The sequence below is a fragment of the Pseudophryne corroboree genome, chromosome 7, assembly GCF_028390025.1.
Source record: "Pseudophryne corroboree isolate aPseCor3 chromosome 7, aPseCor3.hap2, whole genome shotgun sequence".
Taxonomy (NCBI): Eukaryota; Metazoa; Chordata; class Amphibia; order Anura; family Myobatrachidae; genus Pseudophryne; species Pseudophryne corroboree.
Genome location: NC_086450.1, coordinates 116208508 through 116233317, shown reverse-complemented (window position 1 = coordinate 116233317; position 24810 = coordinate 116208508). Strand labels below are relative to the sequence as shown.

At 45.1% G+C, this 24810-nt stretch overlaps 1 protein-coding gene across 4 annotated transcripts in view; it reads left to right on the top strand.

The window, feature by feature from the left end:
* The window catches only part of CERS6 (ceramide synthase 6), a 694449-nt gene that overhangs the window by 308379 nt on the left and 361260 nt on the right, over positions 1-24810 (top strand). For all 4 annotated transcript variants that reach the window (XM_063933582.1, XM_063933580.1, XM_063933579.1 and 1 more), the window contains exon 4: positions 20311-20368. In XM_063933582.1, coding sequence (XP_063789652.1) covers positions 20311-20368 — 58 coding nt within the window. The remainder of the gene's footprint in view (positions 1-20310; positions 20369-24810) is intronic.

Genomic DNA, 24810 nt, shown 5'->3' with positions numbered 1-24810 from the left:
CATTTCCCCAGGCACGCCTGCATTTGTATCTGACACGCCTGCGTTTTTACACACACTCCACGAAAACGTTCAGTTACCACCCAGAAACACCCACTTCCTGTCAATCACTCTGCGGCCAGCAGTGCGATTGAAAAGCGTCGCTAGACCTTGTGTGAAACTGCATCGGCTGTTGTGAAAGTACGTTGCGCGTGCGCAGAGGTGCCGCTTTTTTACCTAATCGCTGCGCTGCGAACGAAAACAGCTAGCGAACAACTCGGAATGACCACCAACATGTCTTGCACTTCTGCGCAAAGTGGGAACAATTTCAAGCATTCCAAATTTCCTCCACTTGTGAATATCTTGTAACCATAAAAAGATCTAATTTGTATACTTTATTTCTCAGTTACAAGATGATCATTAAACACATGGAAAGCACAAATCCCCCTTTGGGTCTGTTTCTGTCAGACGTATATTTTTGCATGGACGCAAATGTCGGCGCATGTGCAGATGCAAATTTATGCATTTTTCCATATCTCCATCCAATCCTGAGTCGAAATGAACTTGAACGGATCTGCCTTTCTGTTAAATTGAGCATTTCGGGGTGGCAACTGGGCCCCAACACTGCAAGTGCAAGGAACCGCTGTGACATATGGGAGTGTCGTGGGTATGTAACTAAAGTTCCGCACAGTCCGATTCACACACACATCTCTCGCACTAGTATGGGGCTGGTGCATGATGACGATTGCGGTGGCTGTCGGAAAAACAATCACGGACCCCTGCATTAGATTTATGGATTCGCACATTAGCATAAGGTCTTAAGGGGTACATTTACTAAGCAGTGATAAGAGCAGAGAAGTGAGCCAGTGGAGAAGTTGCCCCATCAACCAATCAGCAGCTCTGTATAATTTTATAGTATGCAAATTATAGATGTTGCTTTAGTGCTGATTGGTTGCCATGGGCACTTCTCCATTGGCTCACTTCTCCGCTCTTATCACTGCTTAGTAAATGTCCCCCTTAATCTGGCTTCCGCAGCTGCTCATAAATACAGTCACTCTGCACGTGACTCAGAATTATCCTCTTTAACTGGACCAAATGTGTTTTGTATATGACTGCATCTTTCCGCTCAAATGCAGTGATCCAACAGACAAAAGAAGAAGCGTTCCGTGCTCTGTTGTACTGCACCACGATCCTCCTAGTCATACTCTCATAAAAGTAATTGTTACTTGTAGTTAGTTTAACATTACTGACACACTCTGTTCAGAGACAATTGCAGCTTGTGAACAAAGGAGTAAACCGCTACACTTTCTATAATACATTTGAATTATTGTTCTCACTCTATTGATTGTGAAGGCAAACCACAGCTAATTAAGCTTTTAATTATTTTTTGTTATCAGGAAAGATCAAGAGAACATACAGCGTGTATCACAATATTAGATTAAATAAATCACATTAGAACTTTTAGCCTGATAACCAATTTCAAATCTCAATAAAATAATAAGACAGTGACATTGTGTTCTAATTACAGTCAGAAACATCGGAATAGCCTATTAAATACAAACACTTCCTCTAAATGTACAATTGTGAAGTTAATCATATTTCCCTCATTTAATGAGACTGGCTTGATGAACGTACTTAAAAATGCATTTAGTTTGTGAACCATGGAAATTAAAACAAGTTCGGTAAATGACGCATGCAGCTATTATGGCTATTGGTATTACATGTGAGCAATCTAGGTGTGTAAAAGGTATAATAAGAAAAAAGTATTGCAGTCACATATTTCAAAGTATTACCCTGGCTAGCAGAATGACTTGTTCTCATTTGTAGAATTACTTCTGTTCCTTAATTATAGACCCCAAGATTTGACATGCAGCACAGTTTGGTTGAAGATTTGCTTACAAGATGATTCTCACCTAATTGAAAAGGTGTAATGTCAACTGCTATGTCACTGTAAGGATGTGGATGCCCAAAATCAAACCCATATATGCTTGTTGAAGTGGAATCTCATTCCAAAGCCACGGTCATGGTTATGGAGTTGGTCCCTACTTTACTGTTATCTCCACTTTTCTGTTAATTTTTTGTACTAAATTTTTTAAAATGGCTTTGGGGTCTAGTAACCATTTAGCCACAAGAGTATTAGTGAGGTTGGCCAAGGATGTTGGGCAATAATGTTTGGCTCATAGTCACATTGCAGTTTATCTCAATGGTGTTCGAAGGGGTTGAGGTCAGGGCTCTGTGTATTCCGGCCACGTTTTTCCACACCAAATTCAGCAAACCAGTTCTTGATGGACCTTTCATTGTTCACAGTGGCAATGTCATGCTGAAACAGGAAAGGATTTTCCCAAACTGTTGCCACCAAGTTGGAAACATACTATTATGTAGAATGTAATTATTATATGATGTAGTATTAATATTTTCCATTACTGGAGGTAAGAAGCTCATGGCAAATGCCGAAAACAACCCCAGCTCTTATTCCTCCTCTTTCAATGCATTTCGGTAGGAAGTGTTCCAGTATGCATTCAGGTAGGAAGTGTTCTCCTGGCATCAAACCCATCCATATTCATTCATCAGTTTGCCTGCGGAAAAGTGAGATTTATCACTCTAGAAAACACATGTCCATGTGCCATAGTCCAAAGCCATTTTGCTTTCCACCACTCTAGCCAATTGGACAGGCATTGCACATAGTCCATGAAGTTCCTGATTAACAATTCTTGTGCTGGCATTGCTTCCAGAGGCAGTATCATAGTGAATGTTGCTACTGAGGATAGACTTTTTTTATGTGCTTTCGATTTCTAGCATTTCTATTCTATTACCTTTTGAGGCTTATCTCTTTGCTTCCAAGCTGATCATTGGGTGGTCATGCTGGGACTTGTAGTTTCACAACAGCTTGAGAGCAACAGGTTGGCCATATCTGGCATAGGCATTACCACTTCACAATAACAGTTCTTTACGGTTGACTGACCTGTGCAGGAATTTGATGTACTGATCTGCTGGGAAGGTGAGATTCTATGACAGTGCCAGGTTGAAAGTCAATAAGCCCTTCAGGGTCTGGGTTTATACAGTTTATTAATCTATTAACCCACTCTAGTGGAAATGTTTGACTATGGAGATTAAGGGCTGTATTCAATAACTGTCGGAAGCTGCCGTCTTGTCGGAAAGACAGCAGCTTCCAACAGAAATAGGTCGGAAGGGGTTCCGACCTATTCAATAGGGGCTGATTTTTTCTGACAAGTCGTGTCGGAAAACATGTGGATCGACGGAATAGCCGCCGATCCACGTGCTTCTGTCGGAAATGGGGCCAAATCAGACCGGTTTTGGCCCCCTTTCCGACAAACTCAATCCGACTTGAAAACAAGTCGGATTGAGGTGAGGAGACAAGCGGTGCTGCGGGCCGTGGGGGGAGCAGAGATCGGCGGCCGACGGGGGGAGCTGGCTGCGGGGGGACATGTCTGCGGCGGCGGGGTGAGGCGCTGCAGGGAGAGACCTCCCCCCACCGGCCGCCGATCTCTGCTCCCCCCACTGCCCAGCTTACCCCCGCCGCCGTCCCGCTCACCCCCGATGCCATCTGCAGTCTTGGCTGCTGCTGTCAGCGCAGCCGCTGACAGCAGCGGCTGTCCATTGAATAGGGGTTGTCGGATACATTCCGACAACTGCATATCGGAATGGATCAGACTTCTATTGAATATACCCCTATATGGTTGTAGGCTTAATTTTATTCAGCTGTTAACAATGGGTGTTTAGTCACACACTTTTGGCTATATAGTGTAGTGATGAGCGGGTTCGGTTTCTCGGAAACCGAACCCCCCCGAACTTCAGCCTTTTTACACGGGTCCGAGGCAGACTCGGATCTTTCCGCCTTGCTCGGCTAACCCGAGCGCGCTCGAACGTCATCATCCCGCTGTCGGATTCTCGCGAGGCTCGTATTCTATCGCGAGACTCGGATTCTATATAAGGAGCCGCGCGTCGCCGCCATTTTCACACGTGCATTGAGATTGATAGGGAGAGGACGTGGCTGGCGTCCTCTCCGTTTAGATAGAGAGTGAGACACTTGATTTACTGGAGCATTAGGAGTACTCAGAGAGTGCAGAGTTTTGCTGATAGTTATACTAGTGACCACCAGTTTTATTTATTATTTAATATAATCCGTTCTCTGCCTGAAAAAAAACGATACACAGTCACATACCATATCTGTGCTCAGCCTCAGTGTGCTGCATGATAATATCATCTATGTATATCTGACTGTGCTGAGTAGTGCTCACTGCTCACACAGCTTAATTGTGGGGGAGACTGGGGAGCAGTTATAGCAGGAGTACATATTTAACAGTGCACACTTTTGCTGCCAGAGTGCCAGTGTGACTGACCAGCAGTGACCACCAGTATATTGTCTGCCTGTAAAAGTTAAACACTCGTGTGGTGTTTTTTATTTTTTATTCTATAAACGCATTCTGCTGACAGTGTCCAGCAGGTCTGTCATTCATTATATTTCTATCTTCTTCATACTAGTAGTTTAGGAGTCTGCAGTGCTGACAGTGTCCAGCAGGTCCGTCATTATATAATATATACCTGTCCTGCAGTAGTGATATATATATATTTTTTATATCATTATCATCCAGTCTATACTAGCAGACGCAGTACGGTAGTCCACGGCTGTAGCTACCTCTGTGTCGGCAGTCGCTCGTCCATAATTGTATACCTACCTGTGGTGGTTTTTTTTTTTTCTATCTTCTTCATACTAGTAGTTTAGGAGTCTGCAGTGCTGACAGTGTCCAGCAGGTCCGTCATTATATAATATATACCTGTCCTGCAGTAGTGATATATATATATTTTTTATATCATTATCATCCAGTCTATACTAGCAGACGCAGTACGGTAGTCCACGGCTGTAGCTACCTCTGTGTCGGCACTGGCAGTCGCTCATCCATAATTGTATACCTACCTATGGTGGATTTTTTTTTTTCTATCTTCTTCATACTAGTAGTTTAGGAGTCTGCAGTGCTGACAGTGTCCAGCAGGTCCGTCATTATATAATATATACCTGTCCTGCAGTAGTGATATATATATATTTTTTATATCATTATCATCCAGTCTATACTAGCAGACGCAGTACGGTAGTCCACGGCTGTAGCTACCTCTGTGTCGGCACTGGCAGTCGCTCGTCCATAATTGTATACCTACCTGTGGTGGTTTTTTTTTTCTATCTTCTTCATACTAGTAGTTTAGGAGTCTGCAGTGCTGACAGTGTCCAGCAGGTCCGTCATTATACAATATATACCTGTCCTGCAGTAGTGATATATATATTTTTTATATCATTATCATCCAGTCTATACTAGCAGACGCAGTACGGTAGTCCACGGCTTTAGCTACCTCTGTGTCGGCAGTCGCTCGTCCATAATTGTATACCTACCTGTGGTGGTTTTTTTTTTTTCTATCTTCTTCATACTAGTAGTTTAGGAGTCTGCAGTGCTGACAGTGTCCAGCAGGTCCGTCATTATACAATATATACCTGTCCTGCAGTAGTGATATATATATATATATATATATATATATATATATTTTTTTTTTTTATATCATTATCATCCAGTCTATACTAGCAGACGCAGTACGGTAGTCCATGGCTGTAGCTACCTCTGTGTCGGCAGTCGCTCGTCCATAATTGTATACCTACCTGTGGTGGGGTTTTTTTTTTCTTTCTTCTTCATACTAGTAGTTTAGGAGTCTGCAGTGCTGACAGTGTCCAGCAGGTCCGTCATTATACAATATATACCTGTCCTGCAGTAGTGATATATATATATTTTTTATATCATTATCATCCAGTCTATACTAGCAGACGCAGTACGGTAGTCCACGGCTGTAGCTACCTCTGTGTCGGCAGTCGCTCGTCATCCATAAGTATACTAGTATCCATCCATCTCCATTGTTTACCTGAGGTGCCTTTTAGTTGTGCCTATTAAAATATGGAGAACAAAAATGTTGAGGTTCCAAAAATAGGGAAAGATCAAGATCCACTTCCACCTCGTGCTGAAGCTGCTGCCACTAGTCATAGCCGAGACGATGAAATGCCATCAACGTCGTCTGCCAAGGCCGATGCCCAATGTCATAGTACAGAGCATGTAAAATCCAAAACACCAAATATCAGTAAAAAAAGGACTTAAAAATCTAAAATAAAATCGTCGGAGGAGAAGCGTAAACTTGCCAATATGCCATTTACCACACGGAGTGGCAAGGAACGGCTGAGGCCCTGGCCTATGTTCATGGCTAGTGGTTCAGCTTCACATGAGGATGGAAGCACTCAGCCTCTCGCTAGAAAAATGAAAAGACTTAAGCTGGCAAAAGCACAGCAAAGAACTGTGCGTTCTTCGAAATCACAAATCCACAAGGAGAGTCCAATTGTGTCGTTTGCGATGCCTGACCTTCCCAACACTGGACGTGAAGAGCATGCGCCTTCCACCATTTGCACGCCCCCTGCAAGTGCTGGAAGGAGCACCCGCAGTCCAGTTCCTGATAGTCAGATTGAAGATGTCAGTGTTGAAGTACACCAGGATGAGGAGGATATGGGTGTTGCTGGCGCTGGGGAGGAAATTGACCAGGAGGATTCTGATGGTGAGGTGGTTTGTTTAAGTCAGGCACCCGGGGAGACACCTGTTGTCCGTGGGAGGAATATGGCCATTGACATGCCTGGTGAAAATACCAAAAAAATCAGCTCTTCGGTGTGGAAGTATTTCAACAGAAATGCGGACAACATTTGTCAAGCCGTGTGTTGCCTTTGTCAAGCTGTAATAAGTAGGGGTAAGGACGTTAACCACCTCGGAACATCCTCCCTTATACGTCACCTGCAGCGCATTCATCATAAGTCAGTGACAAGTTCAAAAACTTTGGGCGACAGCGGAAGCAGTCCACTGACCAGTAAATCCCTTCCTCTTGTAACCAAGCTCACGCAAACCACCCCACCAACTCCCTCAGTGTCAATTTCCTCCTTCCCCAGGAATGCCAATAGCCCTGCAGGCCATGTCACTGGCAATTCTGACAAGTCCTCTCCTGCCTGGGATTCCTCCGATGCATCCTTGCGTGTAACTCCTACTGCTGCTGGCGCTGCTGTTGTTGCTGCTGGGAGTCGATGGTCATCCCAGAGGGGAAGTCGTAAGACCACTTTTACTACTTCCACCAAGCAATTGACTGTCCAACAGTCCTTTGCGAGGAAGATGAAATATCACAGCAGTCATCCTGCTGCAAAGCGGATAACTGAGGCCTTGGCATCCTGGGCGGTGAGAACCGGGGTTCCGGTATCCATCATTACTGCAGAGCCAACTATAGACTTGTTTGAGGTACTGTGTCCCCGGTACCAAATACCATCTAGGTTCCATTTCTCTAGGCAGGCGATACCAAAAATGTACACAGACCTCAGAAAAAGGCTCACCAGTGTCCTAAAAAATGCAGTTGTACCCAATGTCCACTTAACCACGGACATGTGGACAAGTGGAGCAGGGCAGACTCAGGACTATATGACTGTGACGGCCCACTGGGTAGATGTATTGACTCCCGCCGCAAGAACAGCAGCGGCGGCACCAGTAGCAGCATCTCGCAAACGCCAACTCTTTCCTAGGCAGGCTACGCTTTGTATCACCGCTTTCCAGAATACGCACACAGCTGAAAACCTCTTACGGCAACTCAGGAAGATCATCGCAGAATGGCTTACCCCAATTGGACTCTCCTGTGGATTTGTGGCATCGGACAACGCCAGCAATATTGTGTGTGCATTAAATCTGGGCAAATTCCAGCACGTCCCATGTTTTGCACATACCTTGAATTTGGTGGTGCAGAATTATTTAAAAAACGAGAGGGGCGTGCAAGAGATGCTGTCAGTGGCCAGAAGAATTGCGGCACACTTTCGGCGTACAGGCACCACGTACAGAAGACTGGAGCACCACCAAAAACGCCTGAACCTGCCCTGCCATCATCTGAAGCAAGAAGTGGTAACGAGGTGGAATTCAACCCTATATATGCTTCAGAGGTTGGAGGAGCAGCAAAAGGCCATTCAAGCCTATACAACTGAGCACGATATAGGAGGTGGAATGCACCTGTCTCAAGCGCAGTGGAGAATGATTTCAACGTTGTGCAAGGTTCTGCAACCTTTTGAACTTGCCACACGTGAAGTCAGTTCAGACACTGCCAGCCTGAGTCAGGTCATTCCCCTCATCAGGCTTTTGCAGAAGAAGCTGGAGACATTGAAGGAGGAGCTAACACAGAGCGATTCCGCTAGGCATGTGGGACTTGTGGATGGAGCCCTTAATTCGCTTAACAAGGATTCACGGGTGGTCAATCTGTTGAAATCAGAGCACTACATTTTGGCCACCGTGCTCGATCCTAGATTTAAAACCTACCTTGGATCTCTCTTTCCGGCAGACACAAGTCTGCAGGGGTTCAAAGAACTGCTAGTGAGAAAATTGTCAAGTCAAGCGGAACGCAACCTGTCAACATCTCCTCCTTCACATTCTCCCGCAACTGGGGGTGCGAGGAAAAGGCTCAGAATTCCGAGCCCACCCGCTGGCGGTGATGCAGGGCAGTCTGGAGCGACTGCTGATGCTGACATCTGGTCCGGACTGAAGGACCTGACAACGATTACGGACATGTCGTCTACTGTCACTGCATATGATTCTCTCCCCATTGAAAGAATGGTGGAGGATTATATGAGTGACCGCATCCAAGTAGGTACTTATACTGGCAGGAAAAAGAGGCAATTTGGAGGCCCTTGCACAAACTGGCTTTATTCTACCTAAGTTGCCCTCCCACAAGTGTGTACTCCGAAAGAGTGTTTAGTGCCGCCGCTCACCTTGTCAGCAATCGGCGTACGAGGTTACATCCAGAAAATGTGGAGAAGATGATGTTCATTAAAATGAATTATAATCAATTCCTCCGTGGAGACATTCACCAGCAGCAATTGCCTCCACAAAGTACACAGGGAGCTGAGATGGTGGATTCCAGTGGGGACGAATTGATAATCTGTGAGGAGGGGGATGTACACGGTGATATATCGGAGGATGATGATGAGGTGGACATCTTGCCTCTGTAGAGCCAGTTTGTGCAAGGAGAGATTAATTGCTTCTTTTTTTGTGGGGGTCCAAACCAACCCGTCATTTCAGTCACAGTCGTGTGGCAGACCCTGTCACTGAAATGATGGGTTGGTTAAAGTGTGCATGTCCTGTTTATACAACATAAGGGTGGGTGGGAGGGCCCAAAGACAATTCCATCTTGCACCTCTTTTTTCTTTCATTTTTCTTTGCGTCATGTGCTGTTTGGGGAGTAGTTTTTGGAAGGGCCATCCTGCGTGACACTGCAGTGCCACTCCTAGATGGGCCAGGTGTTTGTGTCGGCCACTTGGGTCGCTTATCTTAGTCACACAGCTACCTCATTGCGCCTCTTTTTTTCTTTGCGTCATGTGCTGTTTGGGGGGTGTTTTTTGGAAGGGCCATCCTGCGTGACACTGCAGTGCCACTCCTAGATGGGCCAGGTGTTTGTGTTTGCCACTAGGGTCGCTTAGCTTACTCACACAGCTACCTCATTGCGCCTCTTTTTTTTCTTCTTTGCGTCATGTGCTGTTTGGGGGGTGTTTTTTGGAAGGGCCATCCTGCGTGACACTGCAGTGCCACTCCTAGATGGGCCAGGTGTTTGTGTCGGCCACTTGGGTCGCTGAGCTTAGTCATCCAGCGACCTCGGTGCAAATTTTAGGACTAAAAATAATATTGTGAGGTGTGAGGTGTTCAGAATAGACTGAAAATGAGTGGAAATTATGGTTATTGAGGTTAATAATACTTTGGGATCAAAATGACCCCCACATTCTATGATTTAAGCTGTTTTTTAGGGTTTTTTGAAAAAAACACCCGAATCCAAAACACACCCGAATCCGACAATAAAAATTCGGTGAGGTTTTGCCAAAACGCGTTCGAACCCAAAACACGGCCGCGGAACCGAACCCAAAACCAAAACACAAAACCCGAAAAATTTCCGGTGCTCATCACTAATATAGTGTAGTACATGCTGTAACCCTTGTAAAACTAAAAAAGCAACATAGATACAAATGTAATAAGCATAATATTCCGGTTGTTTTACGGAGACCAGTATTAAGGAGCATTCACTGCTGCGCACGTGAAAATATCCATTAAAAAACATAGTCAATAAAAAGTGCTGTAACTTCAACTTCACCAGGAGTATTTAAATTATTAGACCTAAAACATAGTCACAAAAAAAGAAGTGCTTAAAATCTGATATATTCATTGTCAAGCTGTTATAGATAAATTTCCTGGGTTGTAATGTTTTGCCTTTTACTATTACAATGTTCCATCAAACGTTTTCAGTCAATTCTATTCCAGGTGAGCCTATCATATCATACATATTTCCCAGGTACTGATGAATACTTTAAATTAATATTTATTTTAACACATAGCATTAGAAATCTAAACTGAAAGAATTTGCACACAGTAATGGGCATATTCAATTCAGTACGAGTTTAACGTCCAGAACTACTCTAGCTTCTGGTAATGCGCGGAAACCCACTGATTCTGTGTAAAATGTGGAATCTAATGCTTTTCCTTACACATTAAATTAATATTATTACAAGTTATTTCTATCGCGCACACATATTCCGCATCGCTTTACAGAGAATATTTGGTCATTCCCATCAGTCTCTGCTCATTGCCTGATTGAAATGCAGAGGCGTTCGCGGGGTGGCGACGGACCGTTGCGGGGGCAGCACTTCGAAAATGGGGGCAGGTCAATGGTGTTTTCAGTTCTGCGTGACATCACATGCTGCTGCTCCGAACGAAAAGATGATGGCGGGACTTCTATCATCGTAGACAGGCTGCGCCGGCAGGTTTCCCTAGTTTCTGCGGCCGCACACTAATTGCGGCGCGGTCTCAGTTGGTGGGCGGCCTTGCTCTGCGATGGGCGGTCCCCAACATACAAATTCTGCTTTTTAGCAGAATGTGCAATCAGCACTGAATAACCTCCTATATTCCCTACCACATGTACACGCACACACATACACGCTAGGGTTAATTTTGTTAGAGCCAGTTTACCTGACAGTATATTTTTGGATTGTGGAAGGAAACCCACGCAAGTACAGGGAGAATATACAAACTCCACACAGTTAGGGCCATGGTGGGAATTGAACTCATGACCTTAGTGATGTGAGTAATACTAACCATTACACCGTACGTGCTGCAGCGGGGAGCAATTATGTGGAGTTTTCCTCGCAGCTCCTAAACATACAAGGAAAAATCCTGTCTATGGGGATTAGCGCACAGGGTTCCCGTAGCTAATTGAATCGGATATGCCGCAATAAGTCTTGTTCTTGGAGTTTGTGCCTTTATACGGTATGGTGATTGAGCTCCTCTGCAATATTCTAATAATCTGTATACATAAACCAATAGAATTGTTTACATGCCAAATGGAGTTTAAAGATTGGGGTCCTGATTCAGAGTTGTGAAAGGATCTTGCACGGTGGGCCGGATTCAGAGGTGGAAACAGTATCAGTGTCGCATGCAAATGACCAATGTTTTAAGTCTGTCTATGCATCTTAGTCGCACTGCATGTGCGTCCTGATAGCTCACAGAAATGTAGCACAGAATCGGATGCATGGTATGAGAATTGAAGTGAGTGTTCCTAGGATAGTGAAGCCAACGTCAGAGGCACCAAGGGGTGGAGGCATCAGGCACTAATTACTCGGACTTGCTGGAAGAGCCTTGATTGTTAGCAAACAAAAAAAGTTATCAATTGGGCAAAACCATGTGCACTGCAGGTGGGGCAGATGTAACATGTGCAGAGAGAGTTAGATTTGGGTGGGCTGTGTTCAAACTGAAATCTAAATTGCAGTGTAAAAAAAAAGCATACAGTATTTACCCTGCACAGAAACAATATGAACCACCCTAATCTAAATTTCTCATACGTCCTAGAGGATGCTGGGGACTCCAAAAGGACCATGGGGTATAGAAGGGATCTGCAGGAGACATGGGCACTTTAAGACTTTGAATGGGTGTGAACTGGCTTCTCCCTCTATGCCCCTCCTCCAGACTCCAGTTGGATTCTGTGCCCAGAGAGACTGGACACATAACAGGGGAGCTCTACTGAGTTTCTCTGAAAAGACTTTATGTTAGGTTTATTATTTTCAGCGAGAACTGCTGGCAACAGGCTCCCTGCTTCGTGGGACTGAGGGGAGAGAAGCAGTCCTACTTCTGTGAGTTAAAGGCTCTGCTTCTTAGGCTTCTGGACACCATTAGCTCCAGAGGGTCTGATCACTTGGTATAGCCTAGCTGCTCTTTCCCGGAGCCGCGCCGTCCCCCTCACAGAGCCAGAAGAAAAACCCGGGTGAGTAACCGAAGTACAGAAGACTTCACTACAGACGGCAGAAGACTTCAGTGTCTCTGAGGTACCGTGCAGCGGTCGCGCTGCGCGCCATTGCTCCCACACACAAGCGGCACTACAAGGGTGCAGGGCACAGGGGGGGCGCCCTGGGAAGCAATATACCCCATGTATTAGCCTGGCAAAGAGATATACAGTGCATAGGCACTGTATACAGACCCCCGCCAGTATAAAAATTTGAAAAAGTAGCGGGACTGAAGCGCGCCGATAAGCCCTCACTGCTCTATCCAGTGCCATTTTCTCCTCACGGAGACGCTGGCCCTGCCAAAACACTGATGAACAGCTCACAGTGTAAAACGGGGGGGGGGGGGGGGCACAGTTGTTTAGTGCAATATAGGTAAAAAAAATAAAGCACTATATATAATGAGCGTGTGGTAAATGAGCTGGTAAACGTTTTCTGTGTTTTCCCTGTCAGATACTGGGATCTACCCCTTGTAATCAGTGTAATGTCGGTGGGTGTTTAGTACGCGTGTGTCGACATGTCTGAAAGCTCAGCCACAAACGGCTATGGGAATCCCTCTGTCGGCACCGCCGACTCCTGATGGTACTTGATTCATGAAATTAAGGCCCTCATTCCGAGTTGTTCGCTCGCTAGCCGCTTTTCGCAGCAGTGCACACGCTAAGCCGCCGCCCTCTGGGAGTGAATCTTCGCTTGCAGAATTGCGAACGAAGTATTCGCAATATTGCGAAAAGATTTTTCTTTGCAGTTTCTGAGTAGCTCGAGACTTACTCTTCCAGTGCGATCAGTTCAGTGCTTGTCGTTCCTGGTTTGACGTCACAAACACACCCAGCGTTCGCCCAGACACTCCCCCATTTCTCCAGCCACTCCCGCGTTTTTCCCAGAAACGGCAGCGTTTTTTCACACACTCCCATAAAACGGCCAGTTTCCGCCCAGAAACACCCACTTCCTGTCAATCACACTACGATCAGCAGAACGAAGAAAAAACCTCGTAATGTCGTGAGTAAAATACCAAACTTCTTAGCAAATTTACTTGGCGCAGCCGCAGTGCGAACATTGCGCATGCGCAGTTAGTGGAAAATCGCACCGATGCGAAGGAAAATAACGAGCGAACAACTCGGAATGAGGGCCTAAAGGTGCATACACACGGAGCGATATAACTGAGCGATTTTGACTATATAGTCAAAATCGCTCAGAAAGTTAGTGCAGATCGCTCCGTGTGTACACAGGCAGCGATAGCGATGCGCGTCCCCGCCAGGTCGCTATCGTTGGGAAAAATAGTCAGTGCAGGCAAGTCAATTTTGGCTATGTCGCTGGGAAAGTTAGTTAAAATCGCTAGAGGCCAGCGATTTTTCCCAGCGATAGCGATGTTGGCGGTGGTGCGGGCGGCGGCGGGTGGTGGCGGCGGTGCGGGCGGCGGTGCGGGCGGCGGCGGGTGGCAGTGTGGGCGGCGGCGGTGGCGGCGGGTTGAGGCGGTGGTGCGGGCGGCGGCGGTGCGGGCGGGGGAAATTTACCTTTATCTTGCAGAGTTTGGCAGCGGAGCGGTACCAGTTTCAAAAATGGCGCCTCAGCATCATTTTTGAAATTCAAGATGGCCGCCGCGAGCCAATCACGGCTCGCCGCGTCATCGCCCCGCCCCCTCCCGCTGACTTATATAAGTCAGCGCGAGGCAGCGGCTTTCAGTCCGACGGCGGAGGAGGAGCGGAGAAGAGCTCCTGAAGACTGAAGACGCCGTGAAAGTCCTGGATGGGCGGCGGCTATGCAAAAGAGCTTAGCAGCCGCCGCCCACCAGGTGAAGACGCCGGAGCAAGACCCCAGAAGCCCTGGGGAGGTGGCGCCCCCCCAGGTGAAGACGCCGGAAGCCCTGGGAAGGCGGCGGCCATGCAAAAGAGCTTAAAGGCCGCCGCCCCCAGGTGAAGACCCAGTTTAATAAAGGATTTTTTAAAGAATGTGTCTGGTTTTTTTTTCCAATATTTCCTTTACAGGTGGACTACAGGTGCCAGCGGGCCCTTTATGTCCGGGCATGCTGGCACTTGTGGTTCTCCAAGTGCCAGCATGCTGGGGCAGGCTTGCTGGGACCTGTAGGCCACCTGTAAAGAACAATATTACTATTGAAAGGCTATCAGCCTCCCATCCACCGCCCACGGATGGGGGGGACAGCCTCGGGCTTCACCCCTGGCCCTTGGGTGGCTGGAGGGGGGGACCCCTTGATTTAAGGGGTCCTCATCCAGTGTACCCCGGCCAGGGGTGACTAGTTGGGGGGGTAATGGCACGGCCGCAGGGACCAATATAAATGTGTCCCCCGGCTGTGGCATTATCTCCCTGGCTAGTGGAGCCCGGTGCTGGTTTTACAAATGCGGGGGACCCCTATGTCTTTTGTCCCCCGTATTTTTTAAACCAGGACCGGACGCAGAGCCCGGTGCTGGTTGTCTAAATATAGGGGAACCCTACTCATTTTTTCCTCTGTATTTTAACAACCAGGACTGGCTCAAAGAGCCCGAGGCTGGTTTTACATAGGAGGGGGGACCCCACGCAAAAATTTTTTTTTTTACTTTTAGCTATTTAAATACCAGCCACCCTGTAAAATCGTCCTATATATGACACTCATCCCCTTATTTAAATGAGATAGTCAAAATCTCCCATAGCCAAAATCTCCCATAGCTAAAATCTCTTGCATAGTTAGACAAAATCTCTGGTAAAGTTAGTCAAAATCTCCTACTGCCAGTTCAAGGGAAAAGTTAGTCAAAATCTCTCATAGTCAAAATCTCTCCGTGTGTATGCACCTTAAGTGTCAACATGTCAGTAGTGGTATGCTTTTCCAAAAGAAAAAACTATAAGGGAGACACAGGCGTGTGTGGGTGACCCTGTCAACACCAACTAATCTGACTATAAATTAACATGATAATGTGATGCATTTCAAAAAGCTATACCAGTATATATATATATGGTAAGGTTGCATTGATCTGTGGCTCAAGCACAGACGTAGTAATATTTGTGGGGGAGTAATATTAATAATATATATATATATATATATATATATATATATATATATATATATTTCCCTCAGACCCCTCGGGGTCGCAAAAATTTTATTTTGCCCAGTTACTACTCCCTGTTGTCGACATGAATACTATGTCTTATGTCGACCATAATGTTTCCTGATTAGATCCACAACATCGGCATTCAGTACATGTTTCATACACATTAAGAACGTATTAATGTCACTAGGGACCCTGCTGTTTCTGACAAAAAATAAATAAATATATAAATATATATATATATATATATATATATATATATAGAGAGAGAGAGAGAGAGAGAGAGAGATATGTGTGTATATGTGTATTTAAATGTGTATATTTATACAAAAAATGTATAATGAATGCTGAAGTAAACTTTTCCTTCTCATGTGCTGGTCGCTCGGTTGAATAACTCTAGGTCCGCCGTGACAAGATGGTTTCAAATCATCACAAGGAGTCTGAGTGTTTATGCTTTTCCCACCATGGATAGAATAAAGTGAGAGTCAACCCCTGTTCTGCACGGGGCCCTGTCACAAAGGATCGTTTACAGGAAGCTAAGTGATATTTTATTTATATGCTTTGATTATACTTGCATTGCATGCGCAGGGAGGAGTGCTTGTATTCGGAAATGGTCGGTTACTTTGTCATCCGATAGAATTACCCTGGGGAGAGATGTGATAGTCCTTAAGTTGGGTCATATCTAGAACATTGCAGCATACTGCCGTGCGACTACAAGGGATGGGACCCTTGGGTGCGCGGGCCACTTCCAGGGCGGTCTCAGCTAGGAGGACGTTGTGGATTCACCAAAGGGATTCAAATGCTGACTCCGAAAAGAAGTGGAGTCTCTTCCCCATGAAAGTGAAGCCTGGTTTGGTGATGACCTTGTTCATATGCTCTCGGCAGGTGCCACGGGTAAGTCTACCTTCTTGCCCTATTTTCCCTCACAACAGTTGGTGACGCATTGTGGTAGGATGCAGTCATTTTGACCGAATAGATAAAGATTCCTCTTTCTTTGCAGGTAAAGGAAGGTAAAAAAGTTAAGAGGTCAGCTGCCTTTTCAGGTTCACAGGAGCAGAAATCATCCGTTGTTTTCTGCCACGTCCACCGCAGGACGTTGGGTCTACCTTGCGGGGGCCCACGTCTAAAACTCTTCAGTCAGTCCTCGAAAGGACATGTACCAGTGAGTTAAGGATAGAATCCCTAGGGGGACATACGGGAGTTTCCAGGCGTTCCTCTAACCGATTTTTTCAAATCGACCTTACCGATCCTCCTCATGACAGGGAGGTAGTATGTGACGCAATACAAGAATTGTGTCAGGATCAGGGCATTGTCCTGCTGTTCCGGTCATAAAAAAAAAAAAAAAAAGAGAAGAAGCTGTTATTCAAGCTTTTTCGTGCTCCCGAGGCCGGACAGCTCGGTCAGACAAATTCCAATATTCCTGCTTAAACTCCATGAGGAAATCTCTCATGGCAGGGTTCTCCACTCTGAAAGAGGATGAAGGAGGTCTAATTACGGTTTCTTCCGCATTAGGCTTCCCTGAGGATTGTTGTTACCATTTCACCAGGGTGATGGCGGTATGATGGGTTTCTTCGATAGTAAGGAGTCATAATTATTCTGTACTGGATCGCTCTCCGAATTACGGAGAGATCAAGAAGCCAAATGGTACAAAACGTTGTTTTCTCCTTGACAGTTCTTCAACAACAGGACTTGCCAGAATCCCTGTTGGTCCCAACGACGCGGTGATCGGCTTGGGCAATATTATTAGATGCAGTACTGAGGAGAGTTTATTTGCATCCAAAAAAAGAAAAAAAAAGGGAAGCTCTGAGAATTCAGAGTCTGGCAGGCCTGCAACGGTGTCAATCCATCAATACATTCAGTTGCTGAAAAAGATGGGTGCGGCCTACGAGGCCATTCAGTGAGCAGGTTGCAGGCCTGAGTGTTTAGCGGGACCTGTTGGACAAGGGGTCCGGTTCCCACCTGGGATAATCATGGTTTCAAGACCAGTATCTCGCTCCTGTGGTAGCGGCGCAATTCTCACCGAGGACAAGTGTCATGTTAGGATACTTGTCGCCTCATTAACGGTCTAAAGTTAAGGGCCGTTATAACGGTTTTCCACAGACAAAAACCGGAGAAGAAATGGCACAAGCTAGAAAGGTTTCCCGCTGGGCGACGAAAACATTTACGCGCTCTATCAGAGATGTTCATTCCAAGAGTGGACAACTGGGAAGCAGACTTCCTCGGTGGACACGTTCTCCGTCCAGGAGGGTTCAGTCTTCATCAAGCGGTTTTCACAGAAGTGACAAGTCTTTGGAGAATTCCGCAAATAGACAAGATGGCGTCTCACCTCGACAAGAAACTTCAGAAACATTGTTCCAGGTCGAAGGTCCCTCAAGCGATAGCGGTGGACGCCCTAGTGACACCGTGGGTATTTCGGACGGTCTATGTGTTCCCTCCACTTCCACTTTTTCCAATGATGTTAAAGATTATAAGAAGAACAAAGGTTCAGGTGATCCTCATTGTTCCATACTGGTGAAGGAGGGCTGGTGTCCGGATCTTCAGCAATTACTCATAGGAGATCCCCGACCTCTTCCTCTGCGAGAGGATCTGTTATAGCAGGGGCCGTGTGTGTTCCAAGACTTACCGCGGTTTCCATTGACGACTTGGAGATTGAACGTCGGATCCCAGCCCGAAAGGGTATTCCCAGTGAAGTCATCCCTACTCTTCTTCAGGCAGAAAAGAAGTAACGTCAAAACATTACCACCATATTTTGTGGAAATTATGTGTCTTGGTTGGAATCCAAGAAGGTTCCTACGGAAGAATTCCAGGTGGATCGTTTTCTTCATTCTTTTGTTACAAGATCGTGTGTATGCGATCTTAGGTTGGGCTCGATTAAGGTTCAGGTTTCAGCCTTATCGGTTTTCTTCCAATAACAATTGGCCTCCTTTCCAGAGTTTCAAACTTTCGTTAAAGGAGTCTTACACATCCATCCTCCCTCTGTGTCTCTGTGGCACCATGGGTTCTTTACGTGGTATTGCAGTTCCTGCAATTTCTTTGGTTAAACATTTCAGTAGGGTTGAGTTGAAATTCCGCACTTGGAAAGTGGTCATGCGGTTGACCTTGGCATCCGCAAGGCGGGTGTCTGATTTGGTGGCTTGGTCTCACAAGAGCCCTGTTTAATATTCCATGAAGATAGAGCGGAGTTGAGAACTCGGCAGCAGTTTCTGCCAAATGTGGTTTCATCGGTTTCACTTGAACCAACCTATTGTGGTGCCGGTGGCTACTGACACCTGGGCGACATCGAAGTATTTTGATGTGGTCTGAATTTTGAAATTTTGTGTTGCCAGATTGGCTCAGATCAGGAAAACGGAGGATCTGTTTATCCTATATGCTCCCAACAAGATTGGGGTTCCTGCTTCCAAGCAGACTCTTGCACGCTGGATCTGTAATACGATTAAGCTTGCTCGTTTTATGGCTGGATTGCCGTTACAGAAATCGATGAAGGCCCATTCTACCAGGAAGGTGGGCTCATCCTGGGCGGCTGCCCGAGGGGTCTCGATTTTATAGCCTTGCAGAGCAGCTATTTAGTCGGGTTCAAACAATTTTTCAAATATTCTACAAGTTAGATACCCTGGCTGATGAGGACCTCTTGTTTGGGCAATCGGTGCTGCAGAATCATCCGCACTCTCCCGCCCATTCTAGAGCTTTGGTATAGACCCCATGGTCCTTTTGGAGTCCCCAGCATCCTCTAGGACGTATGAGAAAATAGGATTTTAATACCTACCGGTAAATCCTTTTCTCTTAGTCCGTAGAGGATGCTGGGCGCCCGTCCCAGTGCGTACTGTATCTGCAGTTATTGGTTATGGTTACACTCATGTTGTGTTTCTTTTCAGTCAGTCTGTTGCTGACGTTATTCATGCCATGGCATGCGGTATGCTATTATTGGTTGTGTTTACACACAGGTTGTGTTACATTTTGGGTCAGCATATTGCTGTGTATTTTTCATGCCGTCGGCTGGTGTTCTATTGAATGCCACGTTCTGCGGCATGTTTGAGGTGTGAGCTGGTATGACGCTCACCGTGTTTAAACAATAAATTATTTCCTCGAAATATCTGGCTGTCTCCCTGGGCACAGTTCTGTAACTGGAGTCTGCAGGAGGGGCATAGAGGGAGGAGCCAGTTCACACCCATTCAAAGTCTTAAAGTGCCCATGTCTCCTGCGGATCCCGTCTATACCCCATGGTCCATTTGGAGTCCCCAGCATCCTCTACGGACTAAGAGAAAAGGATTTTCCGGTAGGTATTAAAATCATATTATCTCTGCACATGTTATATCTGCCCCACCTGCAGTGCAAAACTGTTTTGCCCAATTGCTAACTTTTTTGGGTTGCTAACAAACCTGAATAACCCCCATAGCGATATGATGGCGATGACAGCTACAGATGTAGCCACGCCCATCTATTCTGCAATGCATACTCATTGCTGCACGGATGGCGCTGCTAGTGTGTCTGCAAATGAATGTGCTTGTGCAAACGCACGCAAATGCCAATTCATTCCTATGGGCAAACGCCGGCTAGTCGCAACACGGTGTATAGTACAGCTTGCTGCAATGTGTGTGTTCGTGCGTACGCATCGCAGTAACAATGATGGCTGCATCTGTATTTTCACATATGTGTCTTGTGTGCAAATCTGAATTACCCTGAGTCTATGTGCTCTTTATTAAGTATACATTTTGATTATGTATCCATGTCATGTACATTAGCTGATTACTGTACACAAAATGATGGTGCTGCAGAAAAATCAAATACAGTAATTGATAGTATTTTTGTTATTATTAGTGGAGGAGACTTGCTATATTATTTTACTCTTAGGTAAGCCATACCTTTCTTCAATAGTGAAATGTGTTTTAATTGTTCTATTTACCAATTTATTTACTGTGCTTTCTACAGGTGGATATTTACATTTAACCTTTATATATTTACATATGGGATCCGATACCTAAAAAAGGTAGGTGCATACAATTTTACAATATTTATGTTTATTGAAAAATGCACACACTTTTAGAACTTTTTCATTAATAACACACCCATTGTTCTCACTTTCTGCTTATTAAATGACCCCCACTATGTATTTTATATTTCAAAATAAATCAGTTCCATAACCACTGGTAATGCGGATTGTATTAGCCCTTGTTAAAAAAAAAAAGTTGCTTAGCAACTATTTCTTTCTAGATTTTGAAAGGATTCAAAATATGCAAATATACTTTGTCAATTGATATGCTTCTATTCTTATTTATAAAATAGTTATACAGAACATTATGACAACAGACTGCTGTTTATGCTGTTTCATTTACGTAGTTTTATATACTGTATATATTATATATATATTTTATTAATCAGTATTGTGAAGTCCTTCTCTAAGGGAATTCATTTCAGGAGTGTTCAGTTGCTTATTTCTGTGCCCCGGTATTAATTATCTATGTTGTACCTTCTGCTGTGTCCCTGTGGAGAATGGCTGTAGGCAAGATACCGATTAGCCGGTTGTTTTGTGTTTTCTGAGAATTCCGTTATCTGTTAAAAGTGAAGATTTGTATTCGCAAGAAGTATTAATTTTGTATGCCATTTTTTAAAACTCATTTCTAGTATCTGAATACAAAATATTAATATTATACTATACATTCACGTGATAATTATTTTTTTTGTAGGAACATCATTTAGAAATGTGAAGGGTGAAATAAAACAGTAAGACTAAAACAAGTAACAGTATAAGACAAAGATTAATCAAAGCAGCTTAAAGGGAAATATAGTGAAGACAGATAAAGTACCAACCAATCAGGGCTTGACATTTTTCAAACACTGCCTGTAATGACAATTAGGGGCGGACTTGTGGGTACTTTATCTCTCTCCACTTTAGCTCCCTCCAAGCTTTGATGAATCTGGACTTAAATGTATATATCTAGAACGGGATCCGGTCAGGATCCCGGCAGTCAAAATACTGATACCGGAATCCCAAGACTACCTGGAATGTCGGTGCCGGGATCCTGACATTGATCACCATCCCGCTGCCAGAATCCCGAATGATGATGTCACAGGCCGCAGGGGAGGCAAGCCTCAGGAATGGGGGGGGGGGGGGGTCAGGGTTATGTGGTTAGGGATTACGAATAGCATTATCAATTACTCCTAAGCATTTTCATCACCGGGATGCCGCTGTCGGTATTTTGATTGCCGGCATTCTGACCATTGGGATCCAGATCCCAACCCTTCTAGAACATATATCTAGCAGTCAATCGAAGATACCCAGTGGTAAGTTTATGCAAATGGTCAAGGACTGCAGTTCCTTATGTAAAAGATGACTAGTTGATATATGCGACTAGCCCTTAAAGACCCACTTCGGAAATAATATTTAATGATCACATCAACAGTCATTATGCATCAGAGTTAAAAGAAGGGGGATGGGGGATGTAGGCATTTTAATTCACCAGTCATTTTAAAATTGCTTCCACTCATAGGTATACATTTGGATGCTTACTATCCCAACAGTCTTCATTGGGAAATCTAAGTGTATGAACAGTTGTTGCATTTGAGGACATTGAGTTCTGGTCTGCAGAATATACATCTTGAACCTCATTCCTAAAAGAGTTGCTTACAGGGGCCCTCATTCCGAGTTGTTCGCTCGGTATTTTTCATCGCATCGCAGTGAGAATTCTCTTAGTGCGCATGCGTAATGTTCGCACTGCGCATGCGTCAAGTAACTTTACTAAGAAGAAAGTAATTTTACTCACGGCTTTTTCGTCGCTCCGGAGAACGCATTGTGATTGACAGGAAATGGGTGTTACTGGGCGGATGTACGGCGTTTTAGGGGCGTGTGGCAGGAAACGCTACCGTTTCCGGAAAAAACGCAGGCGTGTCTGGAGAAACGGTGGGAGTGCTTGGGCGAACGCTGGGTGTGTTTATGACGTCAGCCGGGACCGAAAAGCACTGAATTGATCGCACAGGCAGAGTAAGTCTGGAGTTACTCAGAAACTGCTAACTCGGTTTTGATCGCAATATTGCGAATACATCGGTCGCACATTTAAGATGTTTAGATTCACTCCCAGTAGGCGGCGGCTTAGCGTGTGTAACTCTGCTACATTCGCCTTGCGAGCGAACAACTCGGAATGAGGGCCAGTGTTTGGACTTTTGCTTTACTGGAAGCTTTTTTCTTAATCAACATTGCTCCTTCATCCAGCAATTAACAAGCTGCACATGCTGCCTTGCCTTTAAGTATGGCTCTTCTTCCATTCAATGCCAGATCACATTTACTGTCTCTACAGTATTATGTAGCCCCAATCTGTTCCTGTTATCCTACAATCCCTTTTACCAGAAACCGCTTGTCTGAATCTTGTTATTAAATCTTGTGTAATTTTGTTTCCAATGTGCAATCAGTTGCGACTGTGATCTTGCTCCAAATGTGCAATTGTGTAATCATTATGCTGGCCATACACTAGGATGACCAGAATCTGATCCGATTCCTGTCACGATTTCCCTTCAATTTCCCTGGGAGCTCTGGTCACACAATTTTTTTTTTTTTTATGGACACACGATGTACATACGATAAAACATGCGATCTATCGAGCGATTGTATGCCTCACAAAAAGTACGTGCTCACCTTGAAAAAAATGCCACTCAAAATGACGCTGATCGAATGTTCCATCAAAGGATGCATCGTATGTACATTAAACATGGTACGATGTGCATACGATTACGACGGATGATATGGGCTGCACGTATGTTCAGAGGATGCGACATTGAGCCTGCGGGCATTGCATCTTAATCATACACAAAACATGCATGATGTGCACACAATGCATCGAACGACACAGCAATATCGTACATTTGTATACGATATCGTCCTAGTGTGTGGCCAGCTTAAGACCTTGTTTCTAGTGTGCAACCTTGTATTCATGTGGCCTTGATTCCTTTTTCTTCCAGATTTATCATAGGGCCTAATTCAGACCTGATCGCAGCAGCAAAATCTTTCTCTAATGGACAAAACCATGTGCACTGCAGGTGGGGCAGATATAACATGTGCAGAGAGAATTAGATTTGGGTGGGTTATTTTGTTTCTGTATAGGGTAAATACATCCAGCTTTATTTTTACACTGCAATTTACAGTAGATTTCAGTTTGAACAGACCCCACTCAAATCTAACTCTCTCTGCACATTATATCTGCCCCACCTGCAGTGCACATAGTTTTGCCCATTAGAGAAAAATGTTGCTGCTACGATCAGGTCTGAATTCTAGCCCATTGTCCTGTCCAGTTCACCCTTTACTGAGTTCTCACTGTTTGGATACATGCAGTGTCGGACTGGGCATGTAGGGCCCACTGGGGGAATACAGTGGTAGGGGGCCCTGTTTAGGGGTGTGTCCGGTCTCTAGAAGGGGTGTGCCCAGCCGCCACATTGGTTTGCCTAACCATTTTGCAAGTGTTGGTCCCCTAGATAAATATATACAGTAAATACTGTAGTGCATGCATGATAATGTACTAGATTAGTAACAGACAGCACAGTCTTGAACCTGATCCCTAGAGGAGGGGGTGGCCCCCAGGCAGTAGGGCCCACCGGTGGTTTCCCCTGTACTCCTGTGGGCCAGTCCAACCCTGGATACATGTATGTAGTGCATCTTGCAAAAAAACTATTATCAGGGTACAGTTCTGCAAACAACAATTCTGAAACTTCACTCTGGAATTAGGACTCCAAAACCACAGTCAATATGATTTTTTCATCTTTCACCAGATCACATTTATTTTATCATGATCCTGCTGTTGTAAAAACAATGCCCAGTATTTATTTCTTCAACTATTGTATCATATACGGTTGAGTCACATTATTATGACCACCTTCTACATTTAATGTTAGCAGTATGAAGCCCATGAAGAACGTCACTTGTTGTGCGCTAGCTTGGTGGGTATATAAGCTGTGCAATAGGCCGTCTGCACACATATCACTCTTTGCTCTCATGGGTAAAAGGGCCGATTTATCCGAGTTGCAAAAAGGATGATTATCAGCTTTTGGGGCAAGAGTGGCAGTATTTTTGAAACAGCGCAGTTTGCGAACTGTTCTCGTGCTGCTGTGGTGAAGGTGTATCATGACTGGACAAATGGCACCATTGCGAATAACCAACCACATGCCATTGATGTGAGAGGTGAACATCGGCTACGAAGCTGCGTGAGGACCAACTGACACGCTACAGTGGAGCAGTTCACCATCAAAATGAGCCTGGGGGCTACCAGACGTCTGTCTAAAAGGACAGTTCAGCCCGTCTAGCTGCTGTCTGTGCTGCACACGGCGGTTACTTTAGCAATTAGCTGTTGGTCATAATAATGTGACTCGACCATGTATTTTCTTCTAAGTGTGCACAGTCTGTGCTCATCACTTTTCAGCTGCCTCTGATTACATCATTCTCTTGCG